Source organism: Anthonomus grandis, chromosome 2, assembly GCF_022605725.1.
Source record: "Anthonomus grandis grandis chromosome 2, icAntGran1.3, whole genome shotgun sequence".
NCBI lineage: Eukaryota > Metazoa > Arthropoda > Insecta > Coleoptera > Curculionidae > Anthonomus > Anthonomus grandis.
The window spans coordinates 16,474,069-16,498,138 of record NC_065547.1 but is presented as its reverse complement, the minus strand read 5'-3'; the positions used below and the strand labels follow the sequence as shown (position 1 = coordinate 16,498,138).

At 34.6% G+C, this 24,070-nt stretch overlaps 1 protein-coding gene and 1 long non-coding RNA gene across 13 annotated transcripts in view; one reads left to right on the top strand and one right to left on the bottom strand.

Moving 5' to 3' along the window:
- Positions 1-24,070, top strand: part of LOC126733597 (uncharacterized) — a 166,962-nt gene that overhangs the window by 93,267 nt on the left and 49,625 nt on the right. For all 12 annotated transcript variants that reach the window (XR_007659783.1, XM_050436953.1, XM_050436955.1 and 9 more), the window contains one exon: positions 4,655-5,847. Coding sequence is in view for 11 of the 12 variants with exons in the window: in XM_050436953.1 (XP_050292910.1) it covers positions 4,655-5,847 (1,193 nt within the window). In the remaining variant the exon portion in view is untranslated. The remainder of the gene's footprint in view (positions 1-4,654; positions 5,848-24,070) is intronic.
- On the bottom strand, positions 9,890-16,892 carry LOC126733607 (uncharacterized). The gene is made up of 3 exons (XR_007659788.1): positions 16,551-16,892; positions 10,184-10,324; positions 9,890-10,123 (listed from the first exon to the last, which is right to left on the bottom strand). It is a non-coding gene; the product is annotated as an uncharacterized LOC126733607 (long non-coding RNA).

Sequence of the window (24,070 nt, the reverse complement as noted above, 5' to 3'; positions counted from 1 at the left end):
TGGAGAATTTAAGAACCCTTACTACTGAAGACTGGCTCACTTACAATTCGCGCGCTACCTGCCTTGTGGGAATATTAGGATTTTCTTCAATTGCTAATAACACATTAATTTTGGTGTCTTCATTAAGCGCAGACAATTTATGGAATTGTTCACAAAAATTTATTATAGAAAACAAAATTTTATTACCGAAAACATTCTCTTTTCCGATGAGTCGACATTTATGCTAAAGGGAGAAATAAATTGTCAAAATTTCCGTTATTGGGCACAAGAAAATCCATGGATTTTGGATGAGGCAAGACCACACTCAACACCCAGAAAAAGTAAATGTTTGGGCAGGAATTCTAGGTCATCAAGTTATAGGCCCAATTTTACACTTATAAAACTGTACTTACAATTTTTAAAAGAAGAACTAATTCTAAATCTAGCTGCTTTATTCTCTGATCCAATGGAAGCTGATATGTCGAATAGAAACATCTGGTTTCAGCAAGATAGTGTGCCTCCCCATTTTGCAAGACCTGTTTGAAACTATCTAGATACTATTTTTCCAGGCAGATGGATTGGCAGGAGAGGACCTTTTAAATGGCCACCAAGATCGCCCGATTTGACTCCGCCGGATTTTTTCCTATGGGGATATTTGCTTAGAACATTGAAAGGCTAGAAGTAGCATGCCGTGGAACTATGGGCAGGTTTGTTTGCTTGCAACATCTCTGATACAATGATGCCAAATGCTTATAGAGAAATGGCAAAAATCACTTTATAATATCATAAAAGTTTTCAGTTTTTTCCGAAAACTTAAAACAATACTACTGCTCCCCTGTAATAAAATATCAAGCATTTTTTAAAAATAAATTTGATAAGATACTCTATATCGAAGTCAATATACGTTAAATAAATGAAAATAAAGTACGAAGCAACGAGAAAACGTTAATGGCATCGCAACGCCGCTCGAACGCATTGTTGACGCCACCGATACAAGCACTCTCTACCAGTGACGTCGTCAACAAATATTTACCTGATAAATTTTTATTAATTATTATAGAGTTTAAATATAAGTAATATTACCATTTATGAGCTATTTATGTGTTTTTTTAACGGACTTCGTTAGAGGAAGGTCCTAATAAAAGGCAGCATTTTTGTCAAAGCATTTTTATGGAAATAAAATATTTTATTAATATAATATTATAGATTTCTTAATAAATCATGTTTTAAGACACAAATTTTTAACATTTTGCAAAATTTTATTATAATTATTATATTATACAAAACTCAGTTTTACATCACTTACTTTAAATCACATAATATATACTTCTATGGTGCTGATTTTTTCAAAGGGACTTTATTTAGCCTGTACAATGGTTTTGAGACATTTAACAGTGACCTATATAATACCTAATACCAATTATTATATCAGATTAATTTATACTAAAAAACAAAGCTTACCTAAGAATAAAGACTATGTACAATAGATTAGATTAGATAGTTTATTTGTAGTAATATACAAACAAGTACTTTTACAAGTCAAATAAAATATGTCATATATGTAATATTTCTTAAGTATTTTAATAATAACTTGAGACATCTAATTCAATTTCTTTGGCGCAAATTTGTTTGTTGCAATCTTCGAATTTTAATTTTTTGTTCTTTTTTTTTCCATAATTTGGTGATAAGTGATTTAGCTTTTAAAAAGTCCTCAGGACATCATTTTCATTTTACCCTAGAGTAATATACATAAAAATATAGTATTACCAATATTAAAAAGAAAAAAATTAAAAAATGTATTATGATAATCCAATTGATCAATAAAATGTATGTTATTATAAAGAATCTTTGAAATATCATACATTTGATTAATTGCATTTAATTACAAATATAACACAATAAAATACTATATCACTTTTAAATAAGATATATAGAATAAGATGATACATGGCATAAAAGTCTTATTTGTACTTAGAGAAAGAATTGAACAATAATTTTTAAATTTGCTATAATGATGTCTATTTTGAGTGTATTTTTACTTTTTCCTTGGCAGAGTCAGGGAATGTGTAGAAGTTAAACAAAAACGGCTTGGATGAGAAATAGTAATTGTTGACCTAGACCCCACGGTAACTATTAATCTCAGATGCAGTTATTGTTGATGATGAATAATCAGATCTGTAATTATACAAAATTTGGAGTATCAAGAATATTAATCTATTTTAATTATCCATACTTGTCTATATTAGCTTCACTGTTTGTACTATATACCATTTTAGAAGCTAAAGAAGTTTTTGCACTCTTCAGGAAAACTACCCCTGCAGCTTTGAAGGGTAAATCACTTGGTAAATTAACTGAATTATCGGCTGCTGTGTTTTTAACCAATGCATCAGAAATCCTAGTAAAAAAATAGTTTTACACACATACCTACCTAATTTAATAAGTATTAGGTATAAATAAAGCTTATATGAGTAACACTAATACTTTTTGTGACGATTTTTTTATACTAGAAAAATATATTTTAAAAAAAATTACCGTTGAGGTAGAGCTGATTTTTTTAATAAAGTCTACTGATAATATTATCTTCCTTATGTAAGAAATCACTTCTAAGGATGTGATCTGAACAAACAAATATGTTATTTTTAATTATGTTGATTTCCATTAATGAAATCCATTGTTCCCTTTGGGCATATATTAGGCAATCTAATAAGTATTTGATATTTAATCAAAAAGCAAAAAAAATTACAATTACTATATGTATTATTGTAAGTTGCAATACGGCAAAACAAACAAAAAATTATCGACCAAATTTTAGGGAAATACAAAATTAACTTTATACATAGATATCTAAATAAATTTCAAAATTCTTTAAAGGCAATAAAAAATTAGTAATTTCATATATCTACCTAATGTATATATTAAAAAAACATAACTATATAGATAGGTACATTTAAAAATATAAATATTTTGGTATTTTACGCACACTTTCACATTCAAGTTTTTATTAGGTTTATATCTATAAGATCCCCTATTCTACGTTTATGATGATGGTAACCCTGTGATGTGATGTTATGAAAGTATCGGTACTTACTTGTGCAAAGATCGGCTTGAATCACCTTTTTATCATGATGCGGCACAAACGACACAAGTTTTTGCCATCCTAGCAATTTAAAAAAACACTAAAATGTGGCCTTTTTCGTTTTTAAACCAAAAATTAATGAAAATACACAAATCCCGAAAATAAACAAAGAGGCCGTTTGACAGATGACACTACGTGTATGGCTCAGGCGCTTAAGCTCCGGTGTTGTCGCTTCAAATTTTTTAGAAGCAGTTTTAGGGATAAGAATGTTAATAATTTTGTTTTTTTTTGCTTAAGGATATTATATTTATTCTTAAAATAGGTTAATTGTAGTATTTATACTTTTTATTTTAAATTTTCCTATAAAATACAACACAAATAAGTTAAATCAACGTTATAATGGTTGTTAAAATATAGCTAAAAATTTCCTCCGTTGGAAATTTGCGTCGACTTGACAACAGAGAAAAGGCAAATATGTTTGTAAACAAAACACCCCTCTTGCCCCTGTGCACATGTTGGACTCAAACAAAGTTGTTGTTTACTAATTCTAGCCTTTCAATGTTCTAAGGATATTTGAAATCCAAAGTTTATGTGACCAAGCCGGCACATATTGAGGAGTTGAAAACTAGAATAAGGAGAGTGTCGAAACATTTCTTCAGAATGCATAAGAAACGTTTAAAATGAATTTGTAGTACGTTTAGGGCATTGCCAAATAGTAAATGGTTTACATTTTGAACATTTATTAAAGAAGAAGATTTGAAAGAACCCTCTTTAAGTTTATGAAATACGTTTTCCTTAAAGCCCTGTATCTTAAAAACAATCGAATAAAGATATAGCATGTGATACATTTAAAATAAAAAAGTTGGTATTATCCCCGCCTACATAGCACACCCTGTATAATACCTTGTATGTGCATGAAAAAATAACGGAGATAATGAGAAAAAACCAAATAAACAAATAAGTTAACAATCTAGATTGTCGCTTAGAACACTCGGGTTTAGCATCTCTAGATGGAGATGCTAAATCCGATGAATTTTTCACTAAATTAAGTCAAAAAATTGTGTGTCCGATTTATTTTGAATTCAATTTCTAATTTCACTGGGCTAATAGTTTTAGATTTTTTTTATGCCTGCTTATAGGATATCAAGATAAAAATAAAATTAAGGAAAAAAAGTCACAAAATGACAATAAATCAACAACCGCAGGTTTGAAAATTGGAATGAATACACGTTAACTAATTCAATTAATTCGATACCTATTTCGGGATTTTAAAATATATTTTAAGGGTGCCCAAATAAAAATGAAATTACGAGAAAAAAACTCCTAAAAATTCAAAAAATGATCATAAATCAATATCCAGGGCAGCCACAGGTTTGAAAATCCGTATACACGTTAATGCGCATTAAATTAATGCGACACCTATTTCGGGATTTTGAAATATATTTACTGGATAGTTTTAATCTTCTCCCGAAGATGCTAACATCGTTAGCGAAACAAGAGTTGTTTGTTCAACACGTTGTTCACCACATACAACGAAATGAATAATTAAATAAATAAATATTTTTACAAAATAAAAGACACAAACGTTTCTTTTTCTAGATGGCCTCCTCAAATCACAACCACCCCCGCCCCCATCACCAATGATCAAATCAGAAATTATCCTGAAGAAACACACCCGGAAACCGAAACCCGAAAAACCATCAGAACAAACCATCCTGAAGAGCAGAAGTGAATCAGTGGTGAAAACCCCCGTGCCCCAATCGGCCAAGACCGTAAGAGTTAAGGAGCAACTTTTCCCCAGTGCCCTCACCATAAAAGTAGAAAAAAACTACTCGGAATTGCTTAAGAAAATTGAGAAGAACCTGAGGGATAAACGGAAGAAATTGGAAGTCCAAGTAAATCCACAGATGGTCCAGCCAAAAGTGCTTGAAGAAACTCCGGCAGAAACAGCCCCTGTGGATGATAGCATGAAAATCAACAAATCACATACGGAACTGTTTGAGAGAATTGAGAAAAGGTTGCAGGAAAAACGCAGCATTAAAGCGACAGAAGTGAAACAGATGAAACCGGAAAAACAACCACTTTTAGCCAACTCGGGCGGCCCAAAAATGGAGAAAACTTATACAGAGATGCTTAAAAAAATGGAGAAAAGCATGCACGATGAAAAAATAATTAACAAATCCGCCATAAAATCCCAACAAGCGAAAACACAATCGATGTATACTTTAAGCGTCCCTAAACTAGTGGCACAAAGTCCCAAACCTTTCAGAACAAAAAGCGCAGCCCCTACAAATATCCCCAAAGAGAATCTACAAATCGAAGTCAAACCCTCAAATACGAAGAAAAAGGAGGTCATAAAGCTCTGGCAGAAGGAGAAAGAGATCGTATCCAAAGAGAACCTCCAAGAGGAAATCGAATGTTGGGCGGGTAAAAATAACTTGAGGTTTTGCACCAAAAAGTCAACCAAAATCGGACAAAAATTGAAATCGGAATTCGTGGACGCCATGAAGAAACACAAGACAGCTGAAGCTTCCAGTGATGACAAGAAATATCCTTTAGACAAAGAGGTGGATTATATGTCAGTGGATAAAAGTGTTAGGAGGATAATCCAGAAAGAGGAGCAAGGGGCGCGTGTCGAGAAACCTGAAGTTACTTTATTGGAAACCGAGCAGGTGGATTACAAGGGTGAGCGATTTAAAAAACAATTGTCGGAGAATATAAGGCAGCGTCTAAATAGGAGTAAACAAAAAGAAAATACCATTAAGAAAAGGAAGAATACCAAGAAGGACACTGTAAGTATACATCTCAAGTCTAACATGTGACCCGTTTCATCCTACTAAGAGACATTCAACTAGTTTTGTCTTTAGTTGGCAATTCATTTGTAAAATAATTTTTTAGAGTTGTATTTTATATCTGATGATACCTTTAGTAGGGCGAAATACGTGGTGATAGGAAGAACTTAAAAGTGATACTAGTGACTTTATTTGAGCGTTGTAACGTTGAAAATGTATTGAAGTATACTAGTTTTCGGCGCTTCACTGTGTTTAAGATCACGATCGTTGTTGTTCTCAGGAAACCTGTACTCTATTAGTCCAGGATTTCCTGAGAATGCGGCAATAAACCTAAATTCCAAAGTTCTCGTCTATACGTGAGAAGCAGTTTTATTTTGATGAATGCACTTCTGGCTTTTTCTGATCTATATTTTCTGTTCAATGTTCTATTCACTGTTTACGAATGGAAGTTCCCACATTGCCAATACTCAAAAATCTTAAAAATATCCATTATTGTTGAAATTACTTGTGTTGGATGGAGTCTGTAGTAAAATGAGGTTACAATTAAAAATCAATATATTGCAGACTGTAATTACAAATTAGTCTTCCTAACATCAATAAAATATAAGAATAGGAATATTTCAAGTATTTAAATTATATCAATAGTATTAAATTAACTTTGCATTTTCATTATACCGGTGACACAGGAAAAAGGGAACACTTAATGATTTTTTTACTCTTCAAGATAAACAAATGAAATTTGATATATCGATAAAATAATTATAAGAGCATCTTCTGACATACCGAAGAATGGGGCTATTCTGGAAATCAGGGGTAATTTGAGAATTCATCCAAAAAATGTTAAAAGCGGCAACAACGCCCACAGAGTTAATAACAATACGCAAACGCCGCGCAAGGCCATTAGTACACATGCAACCGCGTACTCGAGCGCAGATCGACGAAAGGTAGCTGTTTTATTTTGGCGCGTAAAAATATTAGGAAAAACACGTGTTTTTTGGTGAAAGAACGGTAAGTGGTTAACTTTACTCTGTAAATCTAAACCGATTAATTGTATGATATTGGCACTTAATCCAAATAAAAGTATGTGGTTTTAGGAAGGTGTATTGGTAACATAAACATTTTAGGACTCTTTTGTTTTTTTTTATTCAGTACTTTCTGGAGTAGGGTAATTTGAGAAGTGACTGGGGGCTATTTGAGAAGGCATGGGGGCTATTTGAAAATTGTTAGAAATTGCTTTCAAATGAAATTGGCTTTCTTAGAATGGTATGAGATAATGGTGCGCACTTATAAAAAAACATTTAGCCATGTCAGAAATGGCAAAAATTACGTGCCATATAGGCATTACTCAGAGAAAGCCTTAGCCAGAGCAATAGAAGAAGTAAAAAAAGGGCGGTTAACTTTGGCTAAGGCCTCCGAGCATTTCAAAGTGCCCATCGCCACCATAAGCAGACGTGCTAGGGGGACCAATATATTTGAAAAACCGGGAAGACCTTCAATATTTTCCAAGGAAGAAGAGGAACAGTTTGTGAAATACCTAAATATTGTGGCAGCTTGGGGATTTCCCTTTGACATATTGGATCTAAGACTTTTTGCGAAGAATTACCTGGATAAAAAAGGTGTACAGGAGGTTCGTTTGAAGGATAACTTTCCTGGTAGAGATTGGGCATTAGCTTTTCTTAAACGACACGAAAAGCTCATATCAAACCGTCTATCATCCAATATTTTAACTAAAAGAGCTTCACTTTCACCAGAAGTTATCGATAATTTTTTTGATAATGTCCGAGATACTTTATTAGCGGTAAATCCTAGTTTAATGATAAATTATGATGAAACAAACCTTACCGACAACCCAGGCACTAAGAAATATATTTATAAGAGAGGATCATGGTACCCAAAAAGAGTGATACATTCGACAAAAACAGCCATAAACTTAATGTATGCTGGTACTGCTGATGGCCAGATATTACCAGTTTATGTAGTGTATAAAGGTGAGCATCTTTGGGACTCATGGACTGAGGAAGGCCCTAAAGGTGCCAGATATAATAGGTCTAAAAGCGGGTGGTTCGATTCCGCTTGTTTTCGAAATTGGTTTTTTACTGTGGTAGTTCCATTTTTTTTAAATAAACCTGGAAAAAAGGTGAGTAGGTATAACAGAGAGGTTTAAGTCATTTTACCCATATTTAATTTTCATTTTAGGCTCTCATTGGGGACAACTTATCTTCTCACTTTTCCGAAGACGTCCTTAAAACGTGCGAGAAAATGGATATTGCATTTATTTGTTTGCCAAGCAATGCGACCCATGTCATGCAGCCATTAGACGTCGCATTTTATTCTCCACTTAAGAAATATTGGCGAATTCTGACAACGTAGAAGAAAGGCCAAGGGCGGAAAATGACTACACTCTCAAAGATGTATTCCCTAGATTGCTTGCACAGCTCCATAACAAGATTGAAGAGAATGGCAAAGGAAGGCAAAATTTAATCTCCGGATTTGCCAAAACTGGATTGCACCCTCTAAATCCTGCGCAACCAAAGGAAAGATTACCTGCATCGTCCACCACAGGTACAGATTCTAATATTTTAGATTCAAGCATTTCAAGCTCAGTTTGGGATGTCCTAAAAGAAATGCGTATGGGTAGTTGTGAGCAGCGTAAAGCACCGCGTCGCAAGAAGCTTACTGTAGAAGCAGGAAAAAGTGTTTCTACATCTGATTTGTACCCGTCTACTAGTAGAAATGTTTCTGAAATAAGTTCATGCGAATCATCAGATGATGAAGAAGACCAGCTACAAAATATTGACGATGAAGACCTTCCCTGTTTTAATTTGAAAAAACCTGATAAAGAAATCCAACCAGAAGAACATGATGATGAAAATCAGCAAGAAATAAGTGACGATGATGACCATCCTCTTATAAACTTTAGTAATCTTAAGGTCAATGATTGGGTAGTTGTTCGATACACGGCAACAATTTCAAGCCAATGTTATATAGGACAAATAAAATCCGTTACCCTGCTAAACGGGGAACGGGTTTTCAAAACATCGTTTTTAAAAAAATCCTCCAAAACGGAAAGATTTTTATTTCCTCCTAAGTTAGATGAAGACGAGGTAACAACCGAAATGATTATCATGATACTTAGCCCTCCTAAGATTGAAGGTTCAGGGACCAGGCAATTTTTTACCTTTTCGGATAATCTTTCAGAACTAAACATAAAATAAACATATAGTTACCACTGTTTGTAACCTTCAAGAAACCTTTGTTACCTTCAAACCAGAGTTATTTTTAAGTTGTTTTTTTTTGTTTGATCATTTTTTAGAGTTATCTACTTTATGTTTTTTTGTTTACATATTTTAATTGTAATTTGCAATGTTGCAAGAAATATTTTTTGTTTTGTATATTTTTTTTATATGTTAACATGTTTTTTATTTTTTTAAAAATGTTTTTTTGTTTTCCAAATATCCCCTTCAGTGGATAAATGATGATTTATGCAATTTTAAGCCATATTCTTAAAAAGCCCCACCCTATGAGGCAATTTGAGAAGGCCCTAAAAAATTTTTTTTACGGCTCCCAGAAGAGGAAGCCGTTAGTCAAATATAAGAAATAGATACCTCTATCATAGGTCTTTCCAACGCCATTACAAAATCGATCAAGCTTACTTTTGTCTTATAGATATCGCTCAAAAACCTCAAAAAAATTCTCAAATAGCCCCATTCTACGGTATTCTGTTTATTTTTCGCCACTACCGGTTTAACAGGAAGTGACATGAAATTTTTGATTTTAAATAGGACAATTGGTACGAGTATATTACTAATGTGTTTATGTGTTTATTTAAAGTGCAGTTGTAAGAACCTTTAACTGGAAAATTGGTTCTCACATAAACAAAAAGGATGTTAAGAATATAACACATAGTAAAATACAAAATAAGCTTCAATTGAAGACCACAGGGGAAAAAGAGGGAATGTCACAAAATAAAAATACTGAGATATATCGATTTTAAAGTTTGGAACTTCTAAGATTCTTTGACTTAAAAATGAAATGGTTGAAATATGTTAAATATTATTTATTTAACTGTATGCTACACGTATTCAATAGCATTGTATTTCAAGACACATTTCAATACAAAAAATATACAAAAAACTAACAAACTTGCAATTCTCCATAGCAAAAATGAAGAATGTCCAAAAAAGAAATCAAATTCCTAAGTACAAAGGGGTAATGTCCAATATTTCGAGGTTTCATCTATCATAGTTCTAGTATTTGTTCCATATTGATTTAAGACCTAAAAGTAGATAATATTCTATGAGTAATAGCAATGAACTAATCAAAGGAAATATCTTACCTCCGTAGTTTTATTGCTGCTTTTTCTTTTTGTTTTTAGCGGCATGAGGTAACTTATCATAATAGTTTTGAGCTTCTTGAGAACAGAACACTTTCAGAGCTTGCAAATCTTTAAATTTTTCCTCGCTTATTGGGATTGGACCTGAAAATCGTATTCTATAAAGTAGCGAGTAAAAGTTTTATATTAAAAAAAAAAAAAACTTCCTTCAAACTTTCAGTCAGGATATAAAAATTCATCATTTCGCAATACAGGATAAATTCTTTTCTTTATAGGTGGTAGTACTGAGCTTTGTTCCCAACACACCAATACACTTTGTTCCCATTATAGGAACATCTATGTGAAACAAGTCGGGGGTGCCTAATTGTGACTTCCATTTCCCTCACAGGGCGTATTGCGAACAGACAATTTTTCTTATAATTCAGCTTCACAAAAAAAATCCCAGTTTCTTATTATATCGTCGCCCTCTTCCAGGTTTTCGACATGAAATGGCGCTGGCTTAACTCTGGACCTTTCTATTTGTTCGACCCAGTCGAACTCTAAATAAGAGTGCGCCCTAATTGGAAAAGTTAATTTGAAAGACTCCAGTCTTGCTTTGATATGAACAATATAATGCATGTATTTGATCAGGTTATAGTTTTTATTTTGACCCCCACACGAATCGCAAAATACTTCAAGGTGTTTTATCTAAGGTCAAGATAATTTTCAACAAAATCATTTAGCATTAAAAGAACTTCGTTACTTCCCTTTGCAGCCACTGTTTGTGGATATATGTAAAAGACGGACTCACCACTTGCTAAGATGTGAATGTTGAACAGGTACACAGATATAGTTCAGTTCAGAGATCTATTAGAATCTTTGATGTACCGCAAATAGTCCGTGTGCCGGTGTTGCTTGTATTGTCACATGACATGCATCTTTAAACCGCAAAATTTTATGTGGAAAGAGTCATAAAGTATTATTCTAAGCGATATTTAATCATTTCATTAAATAAATAAATGTTTTAAGCATTTTTTTAAGAATTTATACATTTGATTCGTAAAATGTGACTGCATGTGCCCACGTACTATTTTGTTAAACACCTGACCTTAGTCACAGCCACTCAAGCGTGAAAAGTTGCACAGGTCCGGCCTTAAAATTTATTTGTATTTAAAACTTTATTATTCGGGATTTTTGGGTTTAGTTTTATTAAGTTAGAAATTCAGGATAGTTGATAGCAAGATAATATTTAATTTAAATATAAGATTTAAGTACGTTAAATGAGTTAAACCAAAAATTTTAATTTCATAAGTTTAGTTTTTAGCGCCATCAGTCCCTTATAACAAGTCAAGTCTCTTTGCTTTGCAATATGTCAAGTTGGAATAATGTATTGACTACTGTTAACCCACTGCATAGCTTTCATCAAATAGTATTAAACAATTTTAACACTGCTTTTCCTGTTGTCAATATTAAGAAACGAAATAGAAAACTAAGTAAGTTACTACGTAACTAAAGTTATTGCCTACTTTAGCCAAGATAGTGGAACGGCTCGTTAAGGTGAGGATGGTTTCATTTTCAAATAGATTTGGCCTATTGAGTCTTCAGCAGTTTGGCTTTCGTGAGTCTGTGAGCACAAATGATGCTATCTTTAGCTTTCTAGAGCACCTGTACAACCGACTGAATGTTGGTGAAGTTGCAGCAGCGGTATTCTGTGACTTGTCCAAGGCATTTGACTGCATGAGTCACAGAGTGCTGCTGATGAAACTGGAGCTCTATGGTTTCAGGGGAACTGCCCTTGAGTGGTTTCGTTCCTACTTATCAAATCGTGTCCAGGCTGTCAACTTTAATGGTGGTATGTCTAAGGAACTTAATATAAATGTGGGTGTTCCGCAAGGATCAGTACTTGGTCTTTTAATTTTTCTCATTTATGTGAACGATCTGCCACAACTGCAGGTAACTGGTGTGCCGATGATACCACCATCCTCTGGCACGACTCTGATGTTTCTCAAATGGAGGCCAATATACGTGCAGATTTGTTAAAAATAAAAGACTGGTGTGATGCAAATTTTTTGACATTTAATGTTTCCAAAACAAATATTCTTAAATGTAATACAAATGATATATGTTTAAATGATGAAGCCATCAACATGCCACCGTTCAGTAAGTTTTTGGGTCTTTCCATAGACAAGTTCCTTAAATTTGAAGACCATATTGTGAATGTATGTAGAAAAGTCTCATCAGGCTGCTACGCCCTAAGGGTTATTGCCACCAGTCTTAATTTCTCCATCGCCAGATCTGCATACTTCGCGATTATCGAGTCGCACCTTCGATTTGGAATTTGCTTTTGGGGTTCATGTTCAAATTCACTTTTTAGTTCAGTGTTTGTACTCCAGAAAGGGGCCATTAGATATCTATGTGGGGCCAAGCCTCGTGATTCATGTCGCCCGCTTTTTGTAAGTCATAATATTTAAACCCTGTGTTGTATTTTTATTTTGGAAACAGTTTACTTAGTTTTTAGAAAATATAAACAGGAACTCCACTTAAGAAGCCACTATAATACGCGACAAAACTATTTGTTGAGGCTACCCATTCCTCATTTTGAACTTGTCCGTAGCTCTATCATATATGGAGGTAGAAAGCTGTTTAATAAACTTCCACTAGAAATAAGACAACTTAAGACTGAAAAAAGCCTACGTACAAGGAAGAAAATATTTCTTGCTAGTAAAGCGTACTAAACTATGTAGCACCTAAACTATGATGAATTTTTAATGATTAGCATTTAAGTATTTTTCAAAGTTTTACTATATAATTTTATTTTATTTTAAATTAGTTTCTCGTTTTTATTCCTTTAATGTACAGTCTATTGGCTTTGTCTACAACTTCTATGTTTATATTGACAATAAAGCATTTTTGAGTTTAATGAGAGAGTAGGTGACAAATTACTTAGGCCCATTTATTCTGTGGATTAAGGCATTAAATAGTTACTTTTTGACACAAAAGTGTAAAATGTTTTGGTTTGTCTTCAAATTTTATATATTTCCTTTTTTTGGGAATTGAGATTTATTTTTACATGGTGGTGGTTATTAATGGGGATTGTGGCTGCCATATTCAATATCCTTTATTATAGTTTTTTTTAATTAATACATATTATGATATATTATTATAATAATATACTCATGAAAACCCCCCATCTCTATATTTAATACCAACTTCTTTTGATAAAAAGTAATTATGTAGTGAGAAAATTGGAAGTATATTTTTTTAAATAAACTTTTACATTAAAAATCATCTGGCTGTCTATACTTTATGCCTTTAAAAGACACAAGTTTTACTTATAAAAAAAAATACACCTTACATCCCTAACGTATTTATTAATTTGTTTGCCTCATATTTAGTTATTATGCATATTAGGAGAGATTAGATAAAAATTAACAAAAATAAATGCTTATACTAAAAACTAAAAATCTTATACAAAACACTACATTTTAAGTATACTGGATCCTAAAACTACAGTGAGGATACTAAATACTTTTATAAATTTAACCACTCTTTTGAATCTGGCCCAAAAAGTTAATACAAATTTTGTAAATTCTGTTTTTTTGCCATTGTTCTTTAGCAGTTTCTTCCATTAAGGAAGGAAACAGTTTCTCTGTTGCCGCCATGGATTCCAACTTCATCTCGCACATCAGCATATGGATTCTAAAGCATTACATTATATATACTTTATTGTGTCGCTGAAGGACAAACAGGGGCAGTAAGCTGAAAAAAACAAAACTTTAAACTTGTTTAATTAATAAAAATATGGTTTTCTTACTATGGCAAAAAAGAGACTTTTTTCCAGAGAATGGAGGAAGAAGCAGTCTTCATTGTGTTGCTGAAGGACAACAGGGGTAGTAAGCTGTAAAAAACAAAATTTTAAACTTGTTTTATTAATAAAAATATGGTTTTCTTACTATGGCAAAAAAGAGACTTTTTTCCCAGAGAATGGAAATCATACATCAATCATAAATGTATCATATCATGTTTCGGCTAAATAATATATGGATCTTTCTTCCTCCCAAATTTTTTTAATTTTCCTCAAATATTCTATACACCACCTGACAATTCCATTACAGCAGCTCTTTTGTTAACCATCTTAAGCTTAAATCCAAGTTTTATCAGGTATCTCCGCAAGGTTGAGACTGAGAAATGTTTGTCCCTTGCCGATAAGGTGTCTATATGGTCAGAACCTCATTGTTTTTGTATTTAGAATACACACCTTTCCTTAGCAATTTGGCAATATCCATGTCAAGTCCCTTTGATTGTCCTGCATCTTTCCTTTTTATTCTGTGTTTAATCCTTTTTTTTACAGGCATATTGTACTATAGGGAACCCCTGTTAAAAACGCTATTTTTTGCAAAGCACTACACTCATTTGTGAACTGAGTATCATTCCTTAGATTGTTATAGATATTTAGATAAATTTGTTCTTTTAAAACTGCTTGATTTCCTCTGTAGCTTCTACTTCCCTTGCTTCTTTTTGCTTCCTCAATACTAGAAAATGAACTATCAGAACTATGTAAGTCTAAATCACTGCCCAGATCACTCTTATTGTTTTTATCACAAATGTTATTGTCTTTCTTGTACACCCACGGCCTCCATAAGCCCGCACAAACACTTTCCTCTTCATTTGCCAAATTTTCCTGCCTATTTTTCCAGGGTCGAAACATTTTAAGGTCTTTAGGTATAATACCAAAACAAATCCACAAACACAAATAAAAAAACACTGTTCCTCACAGTAAAAACTGCAAAAAATTTACAGAAATACAGGCCAAATTCTAAATTCTTTACTTTCATAAACGTGTAAAAAGCATAACCGGCAAAACACATCAAATAATAACCTCACATGGCCCCCCTCCCAACTATTAAAGCTGATAGACCCATCCAACAACTATTTTAAAGGCGATAGACCCATCCGTAAAGATCTCTTTAAAAACACGACGAAAATAATACAAAAACGGTCCAAAAATTTATTTGGGTACGGCCCCGTAATTCTTAAATTCAGTGGGATAGAGAGAGATACACAATCACTTGCACAGCCTAAAGTAGGAATTGTCAGAACGCAGGTGTTTTATCTTTGTTTAATAGACTGGCTAAAAAGAGGTGACAAGTCTGTGAGTGCTGGAAGTGTTTAAAATATTTTGTAAGATGCTTGGATTTTAGTCCGCGGTCAATTTTTTGATATTATTTTCTTGTGATATTATTTTCTTTCTAAAAATTGACATTTTCGAAAGAAAAATAAAAAATAGTATAAAACATGGGGTTTTACGTATATTTAAAATGATTTCATAGATAGACAATATAAAATTTTGCCATTTAAACATATATATCATGCAACAATAAATATGACATAGGCGCACGGACTAGTTAGTGCGGCATCTGCGACACATCAAAGATTCTAATAGATCTCTGAACCGGACTTTAACTGTCTCTTGTAGTAAACATCATTCGTTGTGATGTTTGGAACGGGTACATTCTTTTGGAAATCGAGACAGATAGCTTCACGATCTTTATCTTTCTGGCACCTGATTCTTGAAGATTTTTTTCGGTCGTAAAATATAATTGGGCCTTTATTTTGTGGAGCTTATTTTCATTCTCCAGTGTTAGCAAAGATTTCTGTATCTCGGCAAGAACTGATGTAAAAGTTGGCATATTCTTATTATTTTCAAGTTTTAATGTTAACTCTTTTTTTGTTGCAGTATATTGATCACAAACACTACAGGTGTCTTTACGAGGGTACCCGAACGATATGTTGAATTTTGTATTAAAAAAATGTCTATAGAACTCGTATGAAACAGGATGATTAGGAAATTTGTATTGATATACATTTTTGCAATATTAAAATCTTCACCTAAATAAAGACGATCTGATTTTTTGAGGCCATAATGGCTTTTGTTTCCCTGAAATAATTTAATATGGGTAACCACATTTTCATTCGTCTGGTCAGAAATTTTTCTAGGTCGATTTAAATGCTTACCTCTCAAATCATCAGGGGCCTTACCCAATGTTTTTAGGGATTTTTGCAAATATTCTAATTTGGTTTTTGTAAGCCCATGTATTGCCAAAAATGCCTTGCAGCACACATCGACTGCTAAAATTGTATTTCCTCTTACCACTTTGACACTATATAGATATGAATTATCATGTAATAGAGCTACATTTTCATCTTTTCGAGGACGTCTTCTTTTAATAGATTTACATCTTATCAAACCACATAAATGTAAATTTTGTTCATTGTTTGATGCTAATAGATTAAAGTTCTTCAAAAGTGTCTGCCTTTTTTCACTACTGGTTTTCTCGAAACATCTCAGTCTTTTACACTTACAGTCATTTCCTAGTTCATGACTGCTTACCTTTATTTTCTTGTTTACATCCGTAATCCGTCCATGTATCTTTCTTTTCTTAAACTTTTTACTGTGTTGCTACTCCTGCTGCTTACTATTTAAATTTTTTTCCATGATGCACTTTTTACTTTTATATTTTTACATTAAAACATAACCTTAACGCTGTAAACTGCAAAAATATGCACGAAAAATATTCACTTGTTTACCCTTAGAAAGCAAAACATAACTAAAATTAGAACCGGTAATCTGCATCGTAGCGATCTGTGGACATTCCTTGTTGTTATCATTTGGCCAGTGGACATTTCTTATTTTTCCCCTGTATCTGGTATTTTAGACGCGGCTACTAACGGACTATGCAGTGATCTTCGACAGGATATGTATTATTATGAAAAAGTAAATACGTTAATTATTCTGCTAGTTTTTGTACAATTTTATTAGTATTGTGTGGTTAAAGTTGATTCGTAGGGTTTCTTTAGGGTTCTACTTACGTTTGGTTTATTATTTTCATCTATAGTGTTTAGTTTTTAGGTAGTTCATCTTGTTTGAGAGCCCCATTTTGGCCCCAATTTAGGTTATTTAGGTTATATTATTGTAAATCCCTGTAGTTCTAATTTTCTAGAATTTGTATACTTGCTTGCTTTGACTGTCAGTATTCTCCTAAAATTATTGGTCTCTTTGGGCAAAAACAATGAAGATAATTCTAAATATTTCGAAACTGTTCCATCGGGTTTTAAAAAGGACGCGCTTCGTGACAAATCATTCAGTTTTAATTGTTTAGTCAGTTTTTACCTTGGAAACAATTAAACGACAGTCAAAGCGAGTTAGGTTAGTGTTTTTGACGTTGACAATAAAAGTGTGTTCCCGAATTTCGTTACAATTGGTGTCAGAAGTAAAGGATATTTGGAAGCTCATTTTAGTGGATGCCTTTAACAAGAAGTCAGGCCAAGATGGAGACCGAGAAATTGATGGAGCTGCTATTAAGGAAGTTTGACGAGCAAAAAGTAGAACAAGAAGAACGAGACCGTAAACAGAAGGAAGAACAAGAAGAACGAGACCGCAAACAAGAAGAACGAGACCGTAAACAGAAGAAAGAACAAGAAGAACGAGACCGTAAACAGAAGGTAGAACAAGAAGAACGAGACCGTAAACTGAAGGAAGAACAAGAAGAACGAGACCGCAAACAAGAAGAGCGAGACAAGAAACAGGAAGATTTAGTAAAGACAATTAAATCTGACCTGAAGAAGGAAAATGAAGACCTGATAAGGACCATGAAAGATGACCTAAAGAAAAAAAATGAAGACCTGATTCGAACCATGAAAGATGACTTACTTAATTTAAAAAATAATCTTAAAAAGGAGCAGGAGGAACGAGACAGAAAACAAAAGGAACGAGTTTTACAACTTAAAGAAGATCTGGAGAAGAATCAGAAACAATTAATGACTAACTTTGAAGCAACAGTAGAAGAAGAATTGGGGCAAGTACAAAAAAAGATCCAAGAACTAGAGATGAAAGTAAAACGGACTCCTCTTCATCCCGATCCTGGAATGCAAACAATGATGAAAGTAAAGCCACCAAAATTCGACGGCAAAGAAGCTTGGAGTACCTATTTGAATCAATTTGAGGCCGCTGCTAGGGGAAATCGCTGGGATAACGAAGAAAAGGCAATCAATCTTAAGCTAAGCCTTAGAGGAGAAGCTACAGGAATATTAAGAATGGTGCCATCTGAGGATCAGCTCAATTTCGACGTACTGGTGCGTACCTTAGAGATGAGATACGGTGAAGCCCATCTACAACAAGTGTACCAGGCTCAATTGAAATCTAGAAGACAACAACCCGAGGAAGGACTCCAACAGTTTGAAGCCGATGTTGCTCGATTAGTAAATCTGGCTTACCCTTCAGCCCCAACAGAGTTCCGAGAACAAATTTCTATAAATTGTTTTATTGACGGAGTTCGAGATCCAGATACTAACCACGCTCTAAGGATGGCTCATCATAAAAGTATATCAGAAGCTTTGGCCCATGGACTAGAGTATGAGGCAGCTTTTCAAGCAACTAGAAGGCAGACACGAATAAGACAAATCAGAACTTCGGAAAGTGATCTCGAAGACCGCCTAAAGAAGCTTGAATCATTATTAGCGAGGAAACCTAAAAGACCATTGCAATGCTGGAATTGCAATGAGGAGGGGCACCTTAAACGTCAATGCCCCAAGCCTTTAAGAGATCCAAGGAACCAGGAAAACTTCAACTAGTCAGCTTTATGGGGCGCAAGCTGGCTGGGTGCTACCAAGCCCCACGTATAAGACTAAACCGGCTGCCACATCCTGGAGAGAGCTTGGTAGTACCGGGAAAAATATGCGGCTGTGAATGTGAGATGGTAGTGGATACAGGATCAAGTCATACTATCGTGAAGCCGAACATCGTAGCACACTGTAGGCTCTCAGCACCACCCAATTTAATTCTGGAGTCTGCAAATGGAAAAAGGATCCCGATTCTTGGATTGCACGAAGCTACAGTCACCATTGGCTTAACAACATTCCAACAGCCAGTACTAGTGGCAGAAATCATGGAAGATGTCATATTAGGATTAGATGTTATGAATGCTCAGCAGTTTAAAATGGATGTATATAACCGGATATTGACGACGAGAAATGAAGAGATTTTTATGCACGACCTATATGAAGATAAAGTAAATACCAGAGTCGTTAAGTTATTCAAGGATGTTACTATACCAGGAAATTCAGAGGTGGTGGTTTATGCTACAACTGGAGGAAAAGAGGGAGAAACTGTTTTGATTGAGCCCATGGAAAAATGCAAACTATATGGTCAAGGAATTTTTCCAGCCAAGACGTTAACTACGCAGAAGAAATCTACTATTTTGGTTCGAATGGTAAATTTAAAAGGATATGATCAACACCTGAAACAAGGAGAGAACATTGGCGTATGCTCTGAAGTAGTGGCAGTCATGAAAAATGCTGATAGAAGTCGTTATTTAAACAGACCTTTTCCTGTATGTTTACAAAACCTATTCGAAGAATCATCTGCCAATTTAACCATGGACCAGTGTAGTAAATTGCGACGTCTTCTTGAAGAAAATCAAGATGTGTTTTCCTTGCACGATAAAGACCTGGGAAGAACTGATTTGGTGCAGCATCGAATTAACACTGGAGACAATACTCCGATTAAACAAGCACCTCGAAGAATTCCGATAGCTAAACAAGGAGAAGTTTCCTCAATGCTTCAAGAAATGAGGACACAAGGAGTGATAGAGCCTTCTCAGAGTCCTTGGACATCTCCAGTTGTGCTAGTGAAGAAAAAGGATGCATCCACTAGATTTTGTGTAGACTATCGGCGACTGAATGATATTACCAAGAAAGACAGTTATCCCCTACCAAGAATTGACGACACCCTGGACACGCTATCAGGTTCACAATGGTTCTCAACACTCGATCTAAAGAGTGGATACTGGCAGGTAAAGATGCACCCAGAAGATAAGGAAAAGACCGCATTCTCGACTGGAACAGGACTTTGGCAGTTTACAGTAATGCCCTTTGGACTCTGCAATGCTCCAGCTACCTTTGAGAGACTTATGGACACAGTTTTACGTGGAATGACTTGGGAATCATGTTTAGTTTATCTGGATGACGTTATCATACTGGGGAAAACATTTGAAGATCATTTGAAGAATATTCAAAAGGTATTTGTTAAACTGCGAGAGGCCAACCTGAAGCTAAGTCCTAAAAAATGTTGCTTATTTCAAAAAGAAGTTCGATACCTTGGCCATGTAATATCAGAAAAAGGTGTCAAGACTGATCCAGATAAAGTAGAGGCGATCGAAAAATGGCCACGACCCACTGACAAACACCAGTTAAGAAGCTTTCTGGGCCTTTGTACCTATTACAGAAGATTTGTAAGAAATTTCGCTAATCTTGCAAAGCCTCTACATAAGCTCACGGAGGACAAAGTGGTATTTAGTTGGTCAACAGACTGTGAAGAAGCATTTCAACAGTTAAAGAGAGCACTATGCACATCTCCAATTTTAACATATCCGATTCCTGGACAAACTTTTATTTTGGATACCGATGCGAGTAATGTTGGAATTGGGGCCGTTCTATCACAAAAATATGAAGATGGCGAGCAAGTAATAGCTTATTTCAGTAAAACATTATCAAAACCAGAAAGAAACTATTGTGTCACTAGACGAGAGCTATTGTCAGCAGTAAAAGCTATTGAACATTTCCATAAATATTTGTATGGTCAACGATTTATCCTTAGAACCGACCATGCTTCGTTGAAATGGCTGTTTCAGTTTAAAAACCCCGAAGGACAAATAGCAAGGTGGCTTCAACGATTACAAGAGTATGACTTTACAATAGAACATAGGAAAGGCGCATATCACCAAAATGCCGATGCTTTATCGAGAAGACCCTGTATTGAAACATGTCAACATTGTTTAAAAAAGGAATCAAAAGAGCATCCAGAAATATTTACTTGTAATCGTATTGGCCTTCACAGTTCTAAAGAGTGGGATGTAGCTAGTTTAATCCAAGATCAGTGTGATGACCCAGTATTTGGTCTTATTTACGAACTGAAATCTCGAGAAATTTCAAAACCAGAATGGAAAGACATTTCTGACAAATCTCCAGAACTTAAAGCTTATTGGTCTCAATGGAATTCATTGGTTATAAAAGATGGATTATTAAAAAGAGTCTGGGAGAGCGTAGATGGAAAAGAAAAGACATATCTGACAGTCCTTCCTCAAAAACGTATTCCGGAAGTCCTTGAAGCTGTTCATGGCGGTGTCGGCGGAGGACATTTTGGAGTTAGTAAGACCTTGGCAAAAGTGAGAGAACGGTTTTACTGGCTGAACAGTCATCAAGATGTTGAACGCTGGTGCCGACAGTGTGAGCAGTGTTCGTCAAGCAAGGGCCCAAAAACCCGGACAAGAGGAAAGATGATGCAGTATCTTGTTGGTGCACCTTTTGAACGAATTGCCATAGACGTAGCAGGACCCTTTCCTACTAGTAGGTCCGGAAACCGATATGCTCTTGTTGCTATGGATTACTTTAGTAAGTGGCCCGAGGTTTATCCGATTCCAAACCAAGAAGCAACGACAGTAGCTGAAGTGCTGTTCCAGAACTGGATTTGTCGATTTGGTGTACCCAGAGAGATACATTCAGACCAAGGAAGGAACTTTGAGTCACAAATATTCCAACAAGTATGCCAGTTGCTGGGAATCAATAAGACCCGTACAACCCCACTACACCCTCAGTCTGATGGAATGGTTGAAAGATTTAACCGCACATTTGAAACCTATTTAAGGATGGTAGTAAACTCTAAGCAAACTGACTGGGATACCTGTATACAACCATTCCTATTGGCATATCGTTCTTCTATCCACAAGTCAACTGGAAAAAGCCCGGCAAAAGTTGTCTACGGTGATGAACTTCGTTTACCTTTGGACATTATTACTGGAAGACCCCATAAGTCTGAAACCCTGGAGGAGTACGTCGACCATTTACAAGAGCGTTTACAAATTGTTCACGAACAAGCACGGGATAAACTTCATCTAGAAAGTAACAGAATGAAATCACGTTATGACATAAAGGCAAATTCTACCGGTTTTAATCCTGGGGATAAAGTCTGGTTATACAATCCACGGAGGACGAAGGGCAAGTCACCAAAGCTCCAGAAGGATTGGGAAGGTCCATTCAATGTGGTCACCAGAATCAACGACGTGGTGTACCGTATCCAGCGACATCCGACAGCGAAGATGAAAATTGTAAACATCGTCCGGCTAGCGCCCTATCATGACTCAGGTGGTCCCATGTTTGATCGGGACGATCAAACTTGAGAGGGGAGCAGTATTATGAAAAAGTAAATACGTTAATTATTCTGCTAGTTTTTGTACAATTTTATTAGTATTGTGTGGTTAAAGTTGATTCGTAGGGTTTCTTTAGGGTTCTACTTACGTTTGGTTTATTATTTTCATCTATAGTGTTTAGTTTTTAGGTAGTTCATCTTGTTTGAGAGCCCCATTTTGGCCCCAATTTAGGTTATTTAGGTTATATTATTGTAAATCCCTGTAGTTCTAATTTTCTAGAATTTGTATACTTGCTTGCTTTGACTGTCAGTATTCTCCTAAAATTATTGGTCTCTTTGGGCAAAAACAATGAAGATAATTCTAAATATTTCGAAACTGTTCCATCGGGTTTTAAAAAGGACGCGCTTCGTGACAAATCATTCAGTTTTAATTGTTTAGTCAGTTTTTACCTTGGAAACAATTAAACGACAGTCAAAGCGAGTTAGGTTAGTGTTTTTGACGTTGACAATAAAAGTGTGTTCCCGAATTTCGTTACAGTATTTATAATAAAATTTAGACGTTTCTCTAGTAGATGGCGACGCTAACTCAATTTTTGATATATTGTGACATTCCCTCTTTTTCCCCTGTGGTCTTCAATTATTCACATTATAATATTATCAAAATATGCTATTTCTGGTCAATGTTCATTGTTTAAACTGTCACTTAAACAAATCATTCTTGTAAAAATTATAAGTACAACCCCTGAAATCAAAACTTTATGCAGCAAAGTTCTAAACAAAATCAATATTTTGGTATGTAACTACCCTTTGGTGGAAAGTCAGTAACCTACCGCACATTACACTGGACAACATGTACTAAATCAAATAAAAAATAAATATACGTTTCAGTGGGGTTGCTCAGATATAATACTGTATGAAAATCAGTGATAGTGGGATTAAAAGATATTGAAAATATTGTTATTTAGGTAGATATGTAAATTACATTATAATGTCAGTTACCAAGAAAGAACTTTAGATACCAGACAATAATTAATAAATTAAGGAGTCATGAAATGATATAAATTAGCCAATATGACTAGTCCCAAAATCAAAATAATAACAAATTATAAATCATGACATTGCCACGTTCCTTTTCTTTTATCTTCCATGACCTGGTAACCCATTGTGCAAATTCACGGATAGCAGCTGACTAAGGTTCATTCAATAACGTCATGAAGAAGGAATAAATCCAGATAAAGCTCTAATTTATGATGGAAAATGGGAACAGCACCTGAGATGGCTCGGGATGGTCTTTAAGACTTAATACTTCGCTTAAGACTCGGCTTAAGATCCTACAAGACTTTACCGAAGATGTCACTTAAGATCTGGTTTATGTCTCGGCATAAGACAATAAAATTAACACGTGAAACCTCAAAAATGGCGGCCTTAAAAACCATGAGAAAACGTTTAACAAAGAATAGGAATCAAGCTTCAGATCAAGATGTTGAAGGGTCTTTTATAAAGTGTATTAGAGTAATCTTACACATTTCATGGCTAGTGTCTCCATGTGGTAACTATGAGGTCGAATCACAATCTCGAGCAATTAAACTTGTTAACCTGAAGAGTGAAGACCACACCATTTGGAAAGAAAGCAAAAACGCAGTGCCTGGGTACCTCTTCGATGGATAATCCCACGCAGGTCCAGTTTTACAAGAATTGAAAATACAACG